At 42.4% G+C, this 17599-nt stretch overlaps 1 protein-coding gene across 1 annotated transcript; it reads right to left on the bottom strand.

Moving 5' to 3' along the window:
- Positions 1-23: 23 nt before the first annotated feature.
- On the bottom strand, positions 24-16344 carry LOC311375845 (NLR family CARD domain-containing protein 3-like; the record flags this gene model as incomplete). Its single annotated transcript, XM_084490881.1, has 11 exons — positions 16265-16344; positions 15446-15730; positions 10632-12427; positions 10006-10148; positions 9350-9523; positions 8443-8616; positions 7551-7724; positions 6892-7065; positions 4754-4927; positions 3842-3869; positions 24-611 (listed from the first exon to the last, which is right to left on the bottom strand). Exons 1-11 carry the CDS (start codon positions 16332-16334, stop codon positions 24-26), a joined length of 3780 nt encoding a protein of 1259 aa, XP_084347007.1. The 5' UTR covers positions 16335-16344.
- Between the last annotated feature and the right edge of the window lie 1255 nt (positions 16345-17599).

The following is a 17599-nucleotide window of genomic DNA, read 5'->3' as shown; positions in this document are numbered from 1 at the left end:
CCGCCTGTCCGCCCTTTTTTTTTCTACAGCCGACACAGAGACACTGAGTGAACCCCCGGCGCCCGCCACGGCCACCCTACCCAAAACCCAGGGAGGAGGTCCTCCTGGGTGAAGGTGGACCTGAAGGTGTGGATGTGTGTCAGTGTGTCTGAGGACCCTCCTCCACCTCGGGACACTCTGTAGAAGGACAGAGTGCCAGCAGGCCGGTCCAGATACACTCCTACTCTGGTAGAGCCAGCGGAGGGGAGACGTATGGCTGTCTCTATACCGTTGTACCAGGCAGAGTAACCTTCATCATGACAAACAAGACTCCAGGACTTGTTGTTCATTCCAAGCCTGCTGTCATCACCCCGTCCTCTCCTTGTGATTCCTCTGTATGTCACTCCTATAAAAACATTTCCTTTCCTCTCTACCTCCCAGTAACAGCGGCCAGTCAGAGCCTCTCTACACAACACCTGGGACCAGTAGTCAAATCTCTCTGGGTGATCCGGATACGACTGGTACTCTCTGACCCGCGTCACCTTTCTGTTGTCCTCAGACAGAGAGAGTTGTCCGTTGGCTGTGTTTGGGTCCAGTGTGAGTTCACAGGCATCTGACGGGAGAACAAGACATGATATTATTCATAATTCCCGAGATATTCCAGGTTATTCGCCCAAAATCCCCCCATTCATTTGCATTGGAAAATTAAAAAAATGCTGATTCATGCTTGAGCCCCCGCGACCCGACCCCGGATAAGCGGATGAGGATTTGTTTTCAGTTGGTATATACACACGTGTATATATATATATATATATATATATATATATATATATATATATATATATATACATACATGCATAAATACAAAATTATATATATACATATATATATATATATATATATAATTTTGTATACGTGTATATATATACACATACATTTATGAATATATATATTTATAAAACGGGTGGCTTAAATCAAGCGATCTGATTGGTTCCCAACCGTTGTATAATGAGCGTATACACACAGCTATGACGCCCGTTCAGTTTACAGAGTTCAGTATCACTCCGCGCCTAACTCGAACTGTTGTTTATTTATATATAAAAGCAATAGCGTAGTTCACTGAAGCCTAAAAAACATGTTGATTGCTGGAGGGGGGTGGAAATGTTGTAACGCAATAGGCACACGCTGAGTGAACTGCTCGATAGTAGGCTAAATTGCCGGCGAACCGAGCTACCGTCTCTAGCCTTCTCTCTGAAGGACGCTACAGTGTGTTGCATAGCAACCGCCGTACACTTTGCCGGCAGCCAGGAGGGACTACTTTTTTGTATTCGTTAAAAAAAATGCTTTTCCGACTTTCTAGCTTTTTCAAAATTGAGGGTGTCTATGACTTTCATTTCGCCATACTTACGTAACCGTTTTATAAAAGCAATAGATCACTTCAGTCAGTCACAGTCACACTGTGGTATAATGACCGTATACCACTGACTGAAGTGATCTATTGCTTAAATATAGTATATAGATATTTATATATTATATTATATAATATCATATTATATATAGAGCTCCAGGAGTCGCAAACGGCAACAATCACTTTCTCCTCCAAGCTGCGGTTCACTGTGGAGTGCAGGGAACGGTTGGCCCGGCTGGTTGAACGCTGATTGGCTGTTTTACGTTACTTCACCCACGTTACTTCACCCAGGGAGTGAACGCTGATTGGCTGTCTGACACGAATACCGCGGCAAAGTTGAAATATTTCAACTTCAGCAAAAATTTTCGCGCTGCAAATCCTCGTGAACGCGCTCGCCCGTGACAGGGCAAAATGTCGCGCCGTCAATCAAATCTTGCCGCAGGTTTTTGCCGTGACAAATTTCGCAGATTCGCGTCTCTACGTTGACTTTGTATGGAATCGTGTCGCGCCGTTGCGTTTGGTGTGAACACACAGTTACGTCCTTGCGGACCCTCCTTGCGTCCACCACAAGGGCCTGATGTGCGCCTCCCAAAAAATGGCACCTTCCGTCGAGGCGACGCAGCAGCAAGGGCTGTGATTGGTCTGCTCACTAAAACCCGACGCAGAACCATAAAGGTTCACGACTGCGTTGAAGCGTCTGCGTGGTCGTTGCGTGAACGTGGGACCATAATCAGCCCTGAACTGTTGGACCAGAGAACTGGTAGGTGTGTACACACACACACACACACACACATATATCTTAGTGCTGTCAATTGATCGCACAATTTGCTGTGATTAATCACGATCAATTGCTTTTTTTCTCTTAAAGGGACACTGTAGCATTTTAAGAAATGTATTAGCTCTTCCCAGGTTTAAAGAGCTAATGAAGGATTACGATTTTTCAAAAGGACTCTGAAGTTGCCTGCTTCCTTATCAACAGGTAAGTCAATGTGTCTAAAGTCTAAATTACAAGCCTTTCTCATTGCTTGGTTGTGTAATTCATTACATAGGCAGCATAACAGTAGAACATGTATAGTTAACAGCCTCATTGGTGGATAGCAGCATGGTTAATGGTAAATGAACTGCATTTATACAGCGCATTTCTTGTAACCAGTGGCCACCCAAAGCGCATTAACATGCCCCACTATGATTTAACATGTCCCACCATGATTTAACATGTCCCACTATGATTTAACATGTCCCACTATGATTTAACATGTCACACTATGATTTAACATGTACCACTATGATTTAACATGTCACACTATGATTTAACATGTCCCACTATGATTTAACATGTCCCACTATGATTTAACATGTCCCACTATGATTTAACATGTCACACTATGATTTAACATGTCCCACTATGATTTAACATGTCCTACTATGATTTAACATGTCCCACTATGATTTAACATGTCACACTATGATTTAACATGTCCCACTATGATTTAACATGTCACACTATGATTTAACATGTCACACTATGATTTAACATGTCCCACTATGATTTAACATGTCACACTATGATTTAACATGTCCCACTATTATTTAACATGTCACACTATGATTTAACATGTCACACTATACGACCACAGTGCCAGGAAATCGGTTCACGACACATGCAGCAACAACGCAGCAACAAAGTGTCAATAACAATGGATCCCGAGTTCCTATACTAGTCTAGGCATTATAATGGCGGTCAGAGTTAGGGTCAGGGTCAGGGTCAGGGTGAGGGTCAGGGTTAGGGCGTAGCGCAGTGAAGTCTAGAGAGATGTGCGGATGAGCTGTAATGTCATCCACACCTGCTGCTTAATATCAATAATCCACCAGCAGCAACGTTTTTTTCAACAACTGATACCCGCACCCGCCCGATCATCATTCATTTAGGGTGACCAGACGTCCCGGTTTTGCGGTAGGCCATGCTATCTATGAATGAGGGCAAATTGACAGAGAGGGTTATGGGTGTAGATTGTTCTAGATCTGCCTTTATCCTGGTAAAGGCTTCAGACCGTTAAGACCTTACATGTCAGGGAGACCATGTATAGAACCGTCCTAGAGCCAGGAGCCATCGCTCAATATATAGTTTAAACTTGCTACAATTTCTCTCAAATTGCTAGAAAAGGTAAAAAAAATTGGAAGCTCCTTCCAAACCCAGCTGAGTTCTGTTTATATTATATAGTCTACAATATAACAAGCAGGCCTACACCAAGTATATGAAATGTCTCAAAGGAATACGTCTCTCAAAGTGATTATTGAATGCCATTTATATGGCGTGTGGCGGGTTTAGATATCTATCCCTGGAGTGTTGGCTCCTCTATTATATTATTTACGGTAGCCATTTAGTCTCTAAAGTTAGTGTGTGTTGAGATGAATCAAACAAAATGGACACTTACATCTCTGTAGAGCTGGTTTCAGCCTCCACACTCCACCGTGCTCCACACTGGGGAGACAAAGAGAGAGCAGCATGTTGTCTTTAGACAGGAAACATTATTCACATGTTAACAAAGAGAGAGCAGCATGTTGTCTTTAGACAGGAAACATTATTCACATGTTAAAGAGAGAGCAGCATGTTGTCTTTAAACAGGGAAACATTATTCACATGTTAACAAAGAGAGAGCAGCATGTTGTCTTTAAACAGGGAAACATTATTCACATGTTAACAAAGAGAGAGCAGCATGTTGTCTTTAAACAGGGAAACATTGTTCACATGTTAACAAAGAGAGAGTGTGCAGATGGCTCCGCTGCATTCATGTTAGTATCACGTTAGTATTATTATTCACTCGTGATTAAGCACATAATCAACCAGAACTCGCTGATGGCTCGGTGGTTCGTAACGTTGTTAACTGATTAAGGACAGACAGCTAACCTCGTCAGCTGACTGCGTGGGTCACACACTCCGCGCCAATACAATCGTTAGGCCACGCCAAATATGAGTGTGTTGCAATCACTATCAATAAATATTTTATAAAAGTACTCTGAATCCTAATTTACTGACTCATCATACCTGGCTCCATGTTAACGTCCAGCTCTATGCTAACCAATCATCGGCCAATCAAAAAACAAACACTCAAACGTCTGGTTTTAAACCAACACATTCATTCACCAGACAGTTAGTGCCAAACACAGCAATACACCAAATGTTAATGTGTTGCACTAACTATCAATAAATATAATTCTATAAAAGTTGTCTGAATCCTAATCTGCCGTCTCATCACTTTCTACACAACATGCGTTACAACTGCGTTTTGAAAACACTTCATCTAGCAGCGGCTTGAACCCTTATAGGAGACGTTGTCCCTGAATGGTGAGCTGTCCTCTCCATACCTGAGAGTGTCCAGTCTCCAGCGTGGATCCTCCAGTCCAGCAGAGAGCAGCGCAGCTCCAGAGTCTCCTGGGTGATTGTAGCTCAGGTCCAGCTCTCTCAGATGGGAGGGGTTGGAGCTCAGAGCTGAGGCCAGAGAAGCACAGCCTTCCTGTGTGACCAGGCAGCCAGACAACCTGTGTGTACACAGACACACACACACACACACCATTTATTCTATTTAGCAGTTTGTACCAAATTAAACACATTTAGAAAGTGTATTCATTCCATATGGAGGACAATGAGATATTTTTCTGTTAGAGTCAGGAGAAGTCCGCTGTGTTTGGTACGCTAAGACCGTTTATCCACAGGTTCTAACATTGTGTAGAACCAGGGAGTGTTTTGTCAGCAGGGAAAAGATCAACAGAAATGCATCGGACATGAGCAGCACTACACCAAACTAATATGATGTTAATGTAGCAGCATAGAAATAGGGTTGCCTTGCTGCAGTTAATTGCGTCAGCTGACCACTAGGGCGGCAGTACATAAGTACGGCCCTCCTTCTTGTGCTCTCACTGATGCATCATTTCCGGGTCAGGTGTTTGCCCGTGCAGGTAATGCTCCGCGCCCCTGCTGCGGCTACTGTTTCGTTTCATTTATCACTGTGTCCTCATGCTTAAAGCCGGTGTGTTTTCACTGCAGAGCAGCGACTCCGTGCTCCATTTAGTCGCTGGTTCTCTCGAGCGGTAAGTGTCCTCTCTCTCCGTGTTACACCGAATGCTATCCTGTAGCTAATGCTAGTGTGGTCACAGGTAGATGTCCCCTGCCGTGTGTCTCCCTCTCTCCCTCCCTCTCCCTGTGCAGGTTTGACTTTGAAAACGGGTATACTACCTTAAATCTAGCCTCCAAAAGCCTTGATAAATGTAGCTTATTGACAGGGAACGCTCATCAGCTGGCTGAAATCTATAGGTGGCGATTTATCTGACTCCGCCACCAGCTGATTGGGGCCTCTGCTGCTAATCACACCGTTTGTCTCTGCTGCTATATACGACGTTGTCCCCTGCTTTGTCTCCGGCAGCCACTTATTCCTTGCTGCTCTGTGCTGCTTGGTGGTGCTGCTGTTGCTGGCTTTTGGCTACAGCCGGCTTGCATGGTGGACTGCCGACACCACACTTTTAACCTGTTTATCCCTTTAATTTGAGCCCAATGATTTTGAGGAGTTAATCCCTTAATTTTGTTTTGTTTTCTGTACTTTATTATTTTGATTAAGTAAATTGTTTTGCTAAGTTTATTTTGTGAACTATTTCCTGCTTCATGTAGTATATTGCTTTGTACATTTTTTGTAAATATTATTTCCGTTGTAACTTCCTTTTTGTTTCCTTCTCAGTGGCTGCAGGCTGGTGGTGGTGCTGGTGACGTGGGTGGTGGTGTCCCTCATTCTTGTGTGCTGTGCTTCCTTGGATTTGGTGATGCCAGTGTGTGACTGCCACGTGTGTCTGGGTGAACCCTTTCCCTTTAATTTATTCCTGTTGAGTCCCCTTCCCCTTCACCTGCTCTTTCCCCACCAGTAGGCCTCAGCCCCTGATTAGGCTCCTTGTTTATTAGTTGGGATGAATGCTCATTTTTGTGATAATATATGTATTTTATTAAACAAAGTATTTTTGTAAACTGGGAACCACATGTCTTGCCTGTTGAGTGGAACAAACCTGTGTTTTTGATCAATGTAAAATAATATGTAATAATTCCTTGGGTGCAATTCCCAAGGTGGCGTTGTCGAGCAACCTAAGATTCACATTGAGAGCCTCCACGCCGCCACATTAATAAAGGACATCTTTACTGTTCAATATGTTTCACTTTACCACGGCCAGTGATGTTTTAGTGGAGAGGGGTGCATTATATTCAGATCACAGCACGGCTAAAGCCTCATCACCATGTCTACACTAATGACAACTCCTCAGCTCTCATCAGCTGACCAGAGTTACATAACATAACATACTAGCAGTTAACAGGTCAACAACCCCTAACCCTCACATCAGCTGGCCAGAGTTACATCACGTATAACATACATATCGATATTGATAACAGTCCACCTAGTCGTGGATCATCCCTTACATATTAAACAACCCCAAGACGCAGTTTGAAGAAGAGGCTGATAACTGACCTGAGAGTTTCCAGTGTACAGTGTGGACTCCCCAGTCCAGCAGAGAGCAGCTTCACTCCTGAATCCTTCAGATCATTGGTACTCAGGTCCAGCTCTCTCAGACTAGAGGAGTTGGAGCTGAGAACTGAGGCCAGAGAAGCACAGCCTTCCTCTGTGATCAGGCAGCCAGACAACCTACACACACACACACACACACACACACACACACACACACACACACCATTTATTCTTTCTGGTTGAGAGCAGTTTGTACTAAAGTAACCACATTTATAAAGTGTATTCATCATTCCATTTGGAGGACAAGTTAAAGCTTTATTGATACTTTATGGAGACAAAGCTGTGTCACCCTGTCTGGGAACAGGAAGAGGAAGTGGGGAGATGACATCATCACAGACAGAACTTCCTTCACATGGATGTGACAGGATCTTAAACAAATGCTCCTTTCTCAATAGCTATAAATCAGATGAGATATTGTTCGGTTAGAGTCAGGAGAACTCCGCTGTGTTTGGTACGCTAAGACCGTTTCTTCATAGGTTCTAACATTATGCAGATCCATGGAGTGTTTTGTCAGCAGGGAAAAGAGCAACAGAAATGCATCAGGCAGGAGCAGCACTTACTGGTCTAGAATAACCCGTTTGAAGAAGAGGCTGATAACTGACCTGAGAGTTTCCAGTGTACAGTGTGGACTCCCCAGTCCAGCAGAGAGCAGCTTCACTCCTGAATCCTTCAGATCATTGGTACTCAGGTCCAGCTCTTTCAGAATAGAGGAGTTGGAGCTGAGAACTGAGGCCAGAGAAGCACAGCCTTCCTGTGTGATCAGGCAGCCAGACAACCTGCACACACACACACACACCATTTATTCTTTCTGGTTGAGAGCAGTTTGTACTAAAGTAACCACATTTATAAAGTGTAGGCCTATTCATCATTCCATTTGGAGGACAAGTTAAAGCTTTATAAAATATATTTTTTATAATAATATCGAAACAGAATTTCGATATCATTTATACTTTATTAAGAATCACAGTTTAAGTTTAATATGGCTTCGTTTTCAGTTGGTCTCATTGATTTACGTTGACTCTAGAGCGTGAGGATGTTCAGACAGTGTTGCCATATTGGGCGGTTTCCCGCAGATTAAAGAGCGTTAATGTCATAATAAAAAAATTGACGCCGTCTAAATGGATTTGCGTTAACGCCGTTAATAACACGTTTCACTGACAGCACTAATATTAATATTACTTTTTATTTCAGTACTATGAATAACATGTATTACAAAATAATACATGTTATTCATAGTACTGAAACAAAAAGTAGATCTACAGAGATGTTTTGTGCATAATTATTTGTTTTATTCCAATATTATGTATATTGTGTTGTGAGGAGAATAATTAACCAAGTGAGCAGGAAAATACTTTTCGAGCACGAGAGCAAAGACAGCATTTGTCTGCGTGGGGGTGTCAGTTGCGTGCTGCTTCACTTTATGTGCACACTTTTATGGATCTAATGGATATTGAACCTTGTGGTGTAACTGTTTGTCCATTGAGTAAAACTGACCTGAGAGTTTGCAGTGTACAGTGTGGACTCCCCAGTCCAGCAGAGAGCAGCTTCACTCCTGAATCCTGCAGATCATTGGTACTCAGGTCCAGCTCTCTCAGACTAGAGGAGTTGGAGCTCAGAGCTGAGGCCAGAGAAGCACAGCCTTCCTGTGTGATCAGGCAGCCAGACAACCTGCACACACACACACACACCATTTATTCTTTCTGGTTGAGAGCAGTTTGTACTAAAGTAACCACATTTATAAAGTGTAGGCCTATTCATCATTCCATTTGGAGGACAAGTTAAAGCTTTATAAAATATATTTTCTATAATATCGAAACAGAATTTCAATATCATTTATACTTTATTCAGAATCACAGTTTAAGTTTCATACAGCTTTGTTTTCAGTTGGTCTCATTGATTTACGTTGACGCTAGAGCGTGAGGACGTTCAGGCAGTGTTGCCAGATTGGGCGGTTTTTCCCGCAGATTAAAGAACGTTAATGTCACAATAAAAAATGTGACGCCGTTTAAATGGGTTTGCGTTGACGCCGTTCATAACGCGTTTCACTGACAGCACTAATATTAATATTACTTTTTATTTCAGTACTATGAATAACATGTATTACAAAAGAATACATGTTATTCATAGTACTGAAATAAGAAGTAGATCTACAGAGATGTTTTGTGGATAATTATACGTTTTATTCCAATATTATGTATATTGTGTTGTAAGGAGAATGAATAACCGAGTGAGCAGGAAAATACTTTTCGAGCACGAGAGCAAAGATGGCATTTGTCCGCGTGGGGGTGTCAGTTGCGTGCTGCTTCACTTTACGTGCACACTTTTATGGATCTAAATCTGTTAAATGTCTTCTGATATTGAACCTTGTGGTGTAAATGTTTGTCCATTGACTAAAACTGACCTGAGAGTTTCCAGTGTACAGTGTGGACTCCCCAGTCCAGAAGAGAGCAGCTTCACTCCTGAATCCTTCAGATCATTGGTACTCAGGTCCAGCTCTCTCAGAATAGAGGAGTTGGAGCTGAGAGCTGAGGCCAGAGAAGCACAGCCTTCCTGTGTGATCAGGCAGCCAGACAACCTGCACACACACACACACACACACACACACACACACCATTTATTCTTTCTGGTTGAGAGCAGTTTGTACTAAAGTAACCACATTTATAAAGTGTATTCATCATTCCATTTGGAGGACAAGTTAAAGCTTTATTGATACTTTATGGAGACAAAGCTGTGTCACCCTGTCTGAGAACAGGAAGAGGAAGTGGGGAGATGACATCATCAAAGACAGTAGAACTTCCTTCACATGGATGTGAAACAGGATCTTAAACAAATGCTCCTTTCTCAATAGCTACAACTCAGATGAGATATTGTTCGGTTACAGTCAGGAGAACTCTGCTGTGTTTGGTACGCTAAGACAGTTTCTTCACATGTTCTAACATTATGCAGATCCATGGAATGTTTTGTCAGCAGGGAAAAGAGCAACAGAAATGCATCAGGCAGGAGCAGCACTTACTGGAAGCTAGAATAACCAGTTTGAAGAAGAGGCTGATAACTGACCTGAGAGTTTCCAGTGTACAGTGTGGACTCCCCAGTCCAGCAGAGAGCAGCTTCACTCCTGAATCCTTCAGATCATTGGTACTCAGGTCCAGCTCTTTCAGAATAGAGGAGTTGGAGCTCAGAGCTGAGGCCAGAGAAGCACAGCCTTCCTGTGTGATCAGGCAGCCAGACAACCTGCACACACACACACACACACACACACACACACACACACACACACACACCATTTACTCTTCCTGGTTGAGAGCAGTTCGTACTAAAGTAACCACATTTATAAAGTGTATTCATCATTCCATTTGGAGGACACGTTAAAGCTTTATTGATACTTTATGGAGACAAAGCTGTGTCACATATTATGTTTCAGGTGTAAAACTACTTCTATATTATGTTATTTTTAATATGCTCTTATGTGTACTGTTATACATTATACCTATGTTTTGTATATTATTATAATTTTATATTCTTCTAGTATGTTTATTATGTTGTGAGTAGAATAGTAATACATGTTATACAACCTACTTATGCATATTATTTTAACCTTATATTCCAGTTTTATGTATATTGTGTTGTGTGTATTGTTATACATGTTATAAGTGAACCTACAGAGATGTTTTGGAGGCTTTGACCACTGGCAGCAGCCTTAGAAGACCCTCCTCTGAATCAGAGTATTTCTTCAGGTCAAACACGTCCAGCTCCTCTTCTGATGTCAGTAAGATGAAGACCAGAGCTGACCACTGAGCAGGGGAGAGAGATTCTCTGGAGAGACTTCCTGATGTGAGGTACTTTTGGATCTCCTCCACTAGCGAACGGTCATTCAGCTCATTCAAACAGTGGAGCAGATTGATACTTCTCTCTGGGGAAAGATCTCCACCTATCTTCTCCTTGATGTAAGACACCGTTTCCTGATTGGTACATGAGCTTACATGAACTTTTCCTGTCTGTCCAAGCAGACCTTGTAGGATAATCTGATTGGTCTCCAGAGAGAGGCCCAGAAGGAACCGGAGGAACAAGTCCAGGTGTCCGTTCTCACTCTGTAAGGACTTGTCCACAGCACTCCGGTAGAGTTTGAGCTTTCTTTTTTCTGTTTGTTTGTTTCGAACAAGAATAGACCTCAGGAATTTTCGTTGTCCTGAGAGCAGATTGACACCATTGTTGATGAAGGACAGAAAGACATAAAGGGCAGCCAGAAACTCCTGGATGCTCAGATGGACAAAGCAGAACACCTTCTTCTGGTATAGCACACGCTCCTCTTTAAAGATCTGGGTGAACACTCCTGAGTACACTGAGGCTGCTCCGATATCGAAGCCACACTCTGCCAGGTCGGCCTTGTAGAAGATCAGGTTGCCTTTCTCCAGCTGATTGAACGCCAGTTTTCCCAAAGAAACAATGATCTCCCTGCTCTCTGAACTCCAGTCTGGATCTGTTTCAGCTCTCCCATGGTACTTCCTGTCCCCCTGTATGAACTGAACCCTCAGGAAGTGGCTGTACATCTGAGTCACGGTCTTGGGCATCTCATCTGTCTGAGATTTTTTGAAGATGTCCTCCAGAACTGTAGCAGTGATCCAACAGAAGACTGGGATGTGACACATGATGTGGAGGCTTCGTGATTTCTTGACGTGGGAGATGATTGTTTCGGCCAGCTCCTTGTCTTTGAATCTCTTCCTGAAGTACTCCTCCTTCTGTGGGTCGGTGAACCCTCTCACCTCTGTTACCATGTCAACACACTCAGCAGGGACCCGATTGGCTGCCGCAGGGCGTGTGGTTATCCAGATGCGAGCGGAGAGAAGCAGGTCTCCCCTGATGAGGTTTGTCAGCAGCACGTCCACTGAGGTCGGCTTTGTGACATCAGTCCAGGTCTGGTTGTTCTGGAAGTCCAGAGGAAGTCGACACTCATCCAGACCATCCAAGATGAAGACGACTTGGAACTTGTCAAATCTGCAGATTCCAGCTTCTTTGGTCACAATAAAGAAGTGATGAAGAAGTTCCACCAAGCTAAACTCTTTCCCTTTCAGTAAATTCAGCTCTCTGAAAGTCAAGAGAAATGTGAAGTGTATGTCGTGGTTGGCTTTGCCTTCAGCCCAGTCCAGAGTGAACTTGTGTGTTAAGATGGTTTTACCAATGCCGGCCACTCCAGTTGTCATTATTGTTCTGATTGGTTTGTCTTTTCCAGGTAAGGGTTTAAAGATGTCTTCACATTTGATTGGTGTTTCCTCCTTGGCCTGTCTCCTGGAAGCTGTTTCAATCAGTCTGACCTCATGTTCCTTGTTGACCTCTCCACTGCCGCCCTCTGTGATGAAGAGCTCTGTGTAGAAGTCGTCCAGACCTGTTGGCTGTCCTGCTTTAGGCATTCCCTCAACCACACGCCTGAGCTTCTTCTTCAAATGAGACTTGAATTTATGTTGGCACTCAACAGCAGCAGATCCTAAATGAGAAAACAACAGAAGACATCAGATAGTGGATGGTGAAATCAGTGGAAACATGGCAATATTTCCTCTTAAATGATCAACTTCATTATATTTAGAGGCTTTATAACTTGGGTCAAAAGAGCTGGTCATAACAAGGACTGCGCGTTACAGATTCAAAATGTTCAGGATTATTAAAGTGTAAATCCGGCGAAAATTGAACCCAGGGTCTATTTCTGCATGAAAACAGATCAAATAAGCCGTCTAGGTAATTTTTCCGTTGACCAACCAGTAGATAGCTTGCCCAGAGCAACACTAAGAGCCCAAATGGCTAACAGTGCATTGGCTAGGGGCGGTGCACCGAACGCTTCCAATCTGCATTTTTTAATCATTAATATTGCTCAAAATAGCAGAAAACATCTGCAGTAGCATGACTAGGGTTCTTATACATAAAACGGAGCATCAACAACTTAGTTAGTGTACCAGGTGTTTATAAAAAAAGACTTTGCATTTTGAAGTTATTTCAAAAGCAATATGATTGTAGCAATGATTGTTGTAATAATGATAGTTACTCAGTGGAAAGTGACTCGCTATGCTGATATAACAAGATAGTGTTGCATCTCTTCCCTGAATTATTTTGCAGCATATGTTTAACATTCTGTAACCTGATAGACCCACAATAACCCTACATATCTGGATCAAACCATTTAACCTGATACCCCACAATAACCCTATCTGGTTAAAACAATTTAACCTGATACCTTTACCCTAACCCGAGGAAAGATATCTTGATGTTGAAAAAGGGATGTAAAAAATCTCCCATTATTATTATTTAGTGTGAGCAGGACAAATAAGAGTCTCTTCTGCACTTCAATATAAAATATCAAAATAATTATTCATTCTGTTTTCAAAATGTAGCGCAGCGCTCATAAGCATCTTAGTTGAATAAGTGCTAATACATTAGGATTTAATAAAGTACATTTGTTAAAGTTCATAATTAAACATCACTAAAATTATCTTAGAAAATAAGATGAAGAAATAATAAACAAGAAATAAGCTCTAGAACTGGTTGTAGTTCATATCTCCTTTCTATTTATTTTGGTTGAAAGGGAAAGGGATTATGGGAATTGTAGTCTAATACACAGCTGTGTTGATGGATCAATATGTTTTAATTCCTTTTAAGAGTTTTGTTTGAAAATATTTAATTGCTAAAGTTTATTGTATAGTGTGAAAGGTATTATTTTGATGTCTGTATGTAAAATGTACTTTGTTTTATTACTTTTGTATGCTGTGATTAACTTATTGGGTGAAAGGTCGCAAACCGGGCGAACGAGAGAGAGAGACGAGAGAAGGGAAGAGGAGAAGCCACGTCGAGTGTCTCCGTGCTTTTGTTCCACAAGATGGCAATGTTAGCGTAACTAACGCAACATATTCGAGAGTCTGACTTTATATTGGTTTCCTGCGTGTTTTTCAGACTGAATAGACATATTTGGATGCCGAAGACTTTGCTGTGTCGAAGTTTTGCAAAATATAGAGAGACGGCCTGCATTATTCCGTGAGAGACTGCCTTTGCCGTCGTTAACTCATCTCAACAACCTACACCTGGGATTAAGGTATTGTTTTATTTTCTGTTGCTCCAAGTGAAGAAGTATTTTGTTTTTGGCCACGCCATACCCAAGCCACGCTACAGATCTGCCCTTCATTTGTTCTATATGTTATGGCTAACTAACTCACTAACACAGTAACAGTCAAAGTTAAACATTGCCTGCCGTATGAGTGTATTAACCATATTCTTAAAGGAAGCCATTATCTTGCCCATATAAGGAAATAAGTGTGGAAAAAGCACAGTCAATGAAGGTCTTCATTCTGAGGGACATTCATGTGTCACTCACACCTCATGACAGCCCTCTGAGATGAACCCCGGTTACTCTGCTGACTCTGAAGTTGGCCCCTGCAGTCTTTCTCTCACTGAAGTTATACCTACTTATATGTTAAGGTTAACTAATTAATACTACAGTCAGATTCAAACACTGGCTGCTTTATGAATGTATTCCACAATCACAGACAGTGGTATTGATGTTAATTGTTTGAATACATACTGATTGTCAGAGTAGAAGTGATTGTCATTATGCTCATGTATGTTACACCTTTATGTTAACCCATGTGTTTGGTATAGGGATTTGTTTTATTTGGTTATACATGCATTACTTAAGATTGTGTTTGTGACACATGTAAACTACCTCAAGCCAGGGATGGTTGACAATTTTATCTTATAAGCACGTATGGTTTATTATGTATGTTTAATATCAGTTTAATAAATAAGGTGATGAGTGGATTTCAATCCCAAGATGTAAATTCTTCATGTTCTAATCTACTGAGAAACCTGAGAAGGAGGTTAGGTTCATGTTAATTTAGGCTGGCTTTACACGACAACGCTCCCGGATGAAACCGACAAAATATTTGATCAGATGTGCCTTTCATTTAGACGGCGACAGCGTTTTCTGGGCTTAAAAACGCAAAAAAATGAACCCACCTTCCAGAGTGGAAATCTTAAAAATGCTCCACCGTTGCGTTTCTGTCTAAAGGGTTAACAACACAAAAGTGAGCTGCTCACACTGGCTCTCGTCCCGTACACATTTACGTCACATCCATGTGCAGTACAGGCAAACCACAACAAACATTTCACACACTTTTGTGTCACCATATTATTATCCTCAGGTCAAATCTGTTTGAGGTGCAGATATATTCAATTCAGCAGTCAATCATTCTGAAACAGTCAATTCATTGCAACATTACTGTAACATCATGACTGCTGCTGTGCTGTTCGGGTATTTAAATTATAATTATTTAACACTTTTCAACAAAGTAGGGAGAATGGCTTTGGATATGCAGTCTAAACAAATGTCCTGAAACTACAATAATTAATGGTTGGATCCCAGGAGATGAAAGGATAAAGAAGCCTCTGGTTCGTGTTAGGCCCTTGTCAGAATAAAGTGGGCAGGGCTTATTGAGAAAACCCATTCCTAGTTACAACTCACCCACACGATCAGCAGGGCTGGGAGGGAGGTCCAGGCTGATGTATAGTGGCTTGTCCCTCTCCAACATATAATCAATCATCGTCTGACTTGCACTCTCCCCTTTCCCGATCACCATGTCGATCAGACACCGAGCCCGGTCCGCTCTGATCGTCTGGCCCTCCAACACAGTGTCCTTGTCGTCGGTACTCAACACTTTCTCGTCCCAAAGGTCATCCAGCAGACCTTTCAAGGTTGCTTCTCCGACATTCGCCACAAATCTTTTACGGATCCTTTCTAGGTCTGAAACTGAATGCAAAAGGCAATATTACATTTACAATGTTGCCTGTTTTAAAATCAAATAGCAGGCATAAATACAAAGATCCAAATGAACGACTCCGTTGGTGTTGATTGTGTAGGCCAGTGGTTCTCAAAGTGGGGTACGCGGCGCATTGCCAGGGGGTCCGTGGAGAGTTTGCGCACGCACACTGGAGAACTGCGCAAAATCAGCTGACCGCAACGTCCGTTACTGTGAGACATCCTGTAACTCCGACCCCCTCCCCCGACCACAACCAAACACTCTCTACCCCCCCCCCCCAAAGCCTTAACGAGGAATCCACACATAATGGGAACATAACATGAAGCCTGATTCCAAACATACTCAGGTGTTACAAGTTATAATAAAGTCTTTATCTTTCAAACTTTGGTTTTCTCGACCTCTCTTAGTTTGTCAACGTGCTTTATCCACGACCTTGAGAAGTTTTACTCAGACTAATGATGGAGTCATGATATATCACCGCTGAGCTCTGAGAACAGTCACAGACAGAGAGATCCTCTTCTTACCTCTTGTGGCGGCCATGTTACCCGGAGTGGTCTTAGAGGTAGGACCCCCCTCCTCTCTCTCCTCATCCATAGCAGACTGGAGACCTGAACACAAACACAACTCCATATTGTTTCTGTGGATTGTATTTGAGTAGTGAACGTGACATTTCTATAGTGAAGACGTCCTATCCTTCTCCTGTCTGATATACTTTGTTCAGATCACATAAACACTTGATATGTCTAGATCACATACACACTCTTTCACTATCTATGTTCATTTAATTGGGAACTGGGGTGGGGGTCACGCGATGTGTCAAAGTTTGAAATAAAACCAATGCAGTGAATACAATGTTGTGACTTTAGTGTTTAAAAAATCTTTCTTCATTCCTCAAGACTGAAGCCACCATTTATTCTCCTCAGGTCAGATCAGTTTGAGGTGCAGATATATTCAATTCAGCAGTCAATTCTGAAACAGTCAATTCATTGCAACATTACTGTAACATCAAAGGCATCAAATCAAATTTGACTGCTGCTGTGCTGTTCGGGTATTTAAATTATAATTATTTAACACTTTTCAACAAAGTAGGGAGAATGGCTTTGGATATGCAGTCTAAACAAATGTCCTGAAACGACAATAATTAATGGTTGGATCCCAGGAGATGAAAGGATAAAGAAGCGTTGCTCTGGTTCGTGTTAGGCCCTTGTCAGAATAAAGTGGGCAGGGCTTATTGAGAAAACCCATTCCTAGTTATAACTCACCCACACGATCAGCAGGGCTGGGAGGGAGGATCAGACCCAGGTTGATGTATAGTGGCTTGTCCCTCTCCAACATATGATCAATCATCACCTGACTTGCACTCTCCCCTTTCCTGATCAGCATGTCGATCAGACACCGAGCCCGGTCGGCTCTGGTCGTCTGGCCCTCCAACACAGAGTCCTTGTCGTCGGTACTCAACACTCCCTCCGCCAAAAGGTCATCCAGCAGACCTTTCAAAGTTGCTATTTCGACATTCTGCACAAATCCTCTACGGATCCTTTTTAGCTCTGAAACTGAATGCAAAAGGCAATATTACATTTACGATGTTGTAGTCAATATCAATTTGTCTTCGGCCTGTTTTAAAATCAAATAGCAGGCATAAATACAAAGATCCAAATGAACGACTCCGTTGGTGGTGATTGTGTAGGCCAGTGGTTCTCAAAGTGGGGTACACGGCGCATTGCCAGGGGGTCCGTGGAGAGTTTGCTACAAAATATGTAAAAAAAAAAAAATTGCACGCGCACACTGGAGAACTGCGCAAAATCAGCTGACTGCAACGTCCTATGAGACATCCTGTCGCTCTGACCCCATCCCCCGAC

Source organism: Micromesistius poutassou (genome assembly GCF_964030765.1).
Source record: "Micromesistius poutassou genome assembly, contig: SCAFFOLD_5141, whole genome shotgun sequence".
Lineage (NCBI taxonomy): Eukaryota > Metazoa > Chordata > Actinopteri > Gadiformes > Gadidae > Micromesistius > Micromesistius poutassou.
Note: the sequence above shows the minus strand (reverse complement) of the source record. Positions and strands in the feature narration are given on the sequence as shown.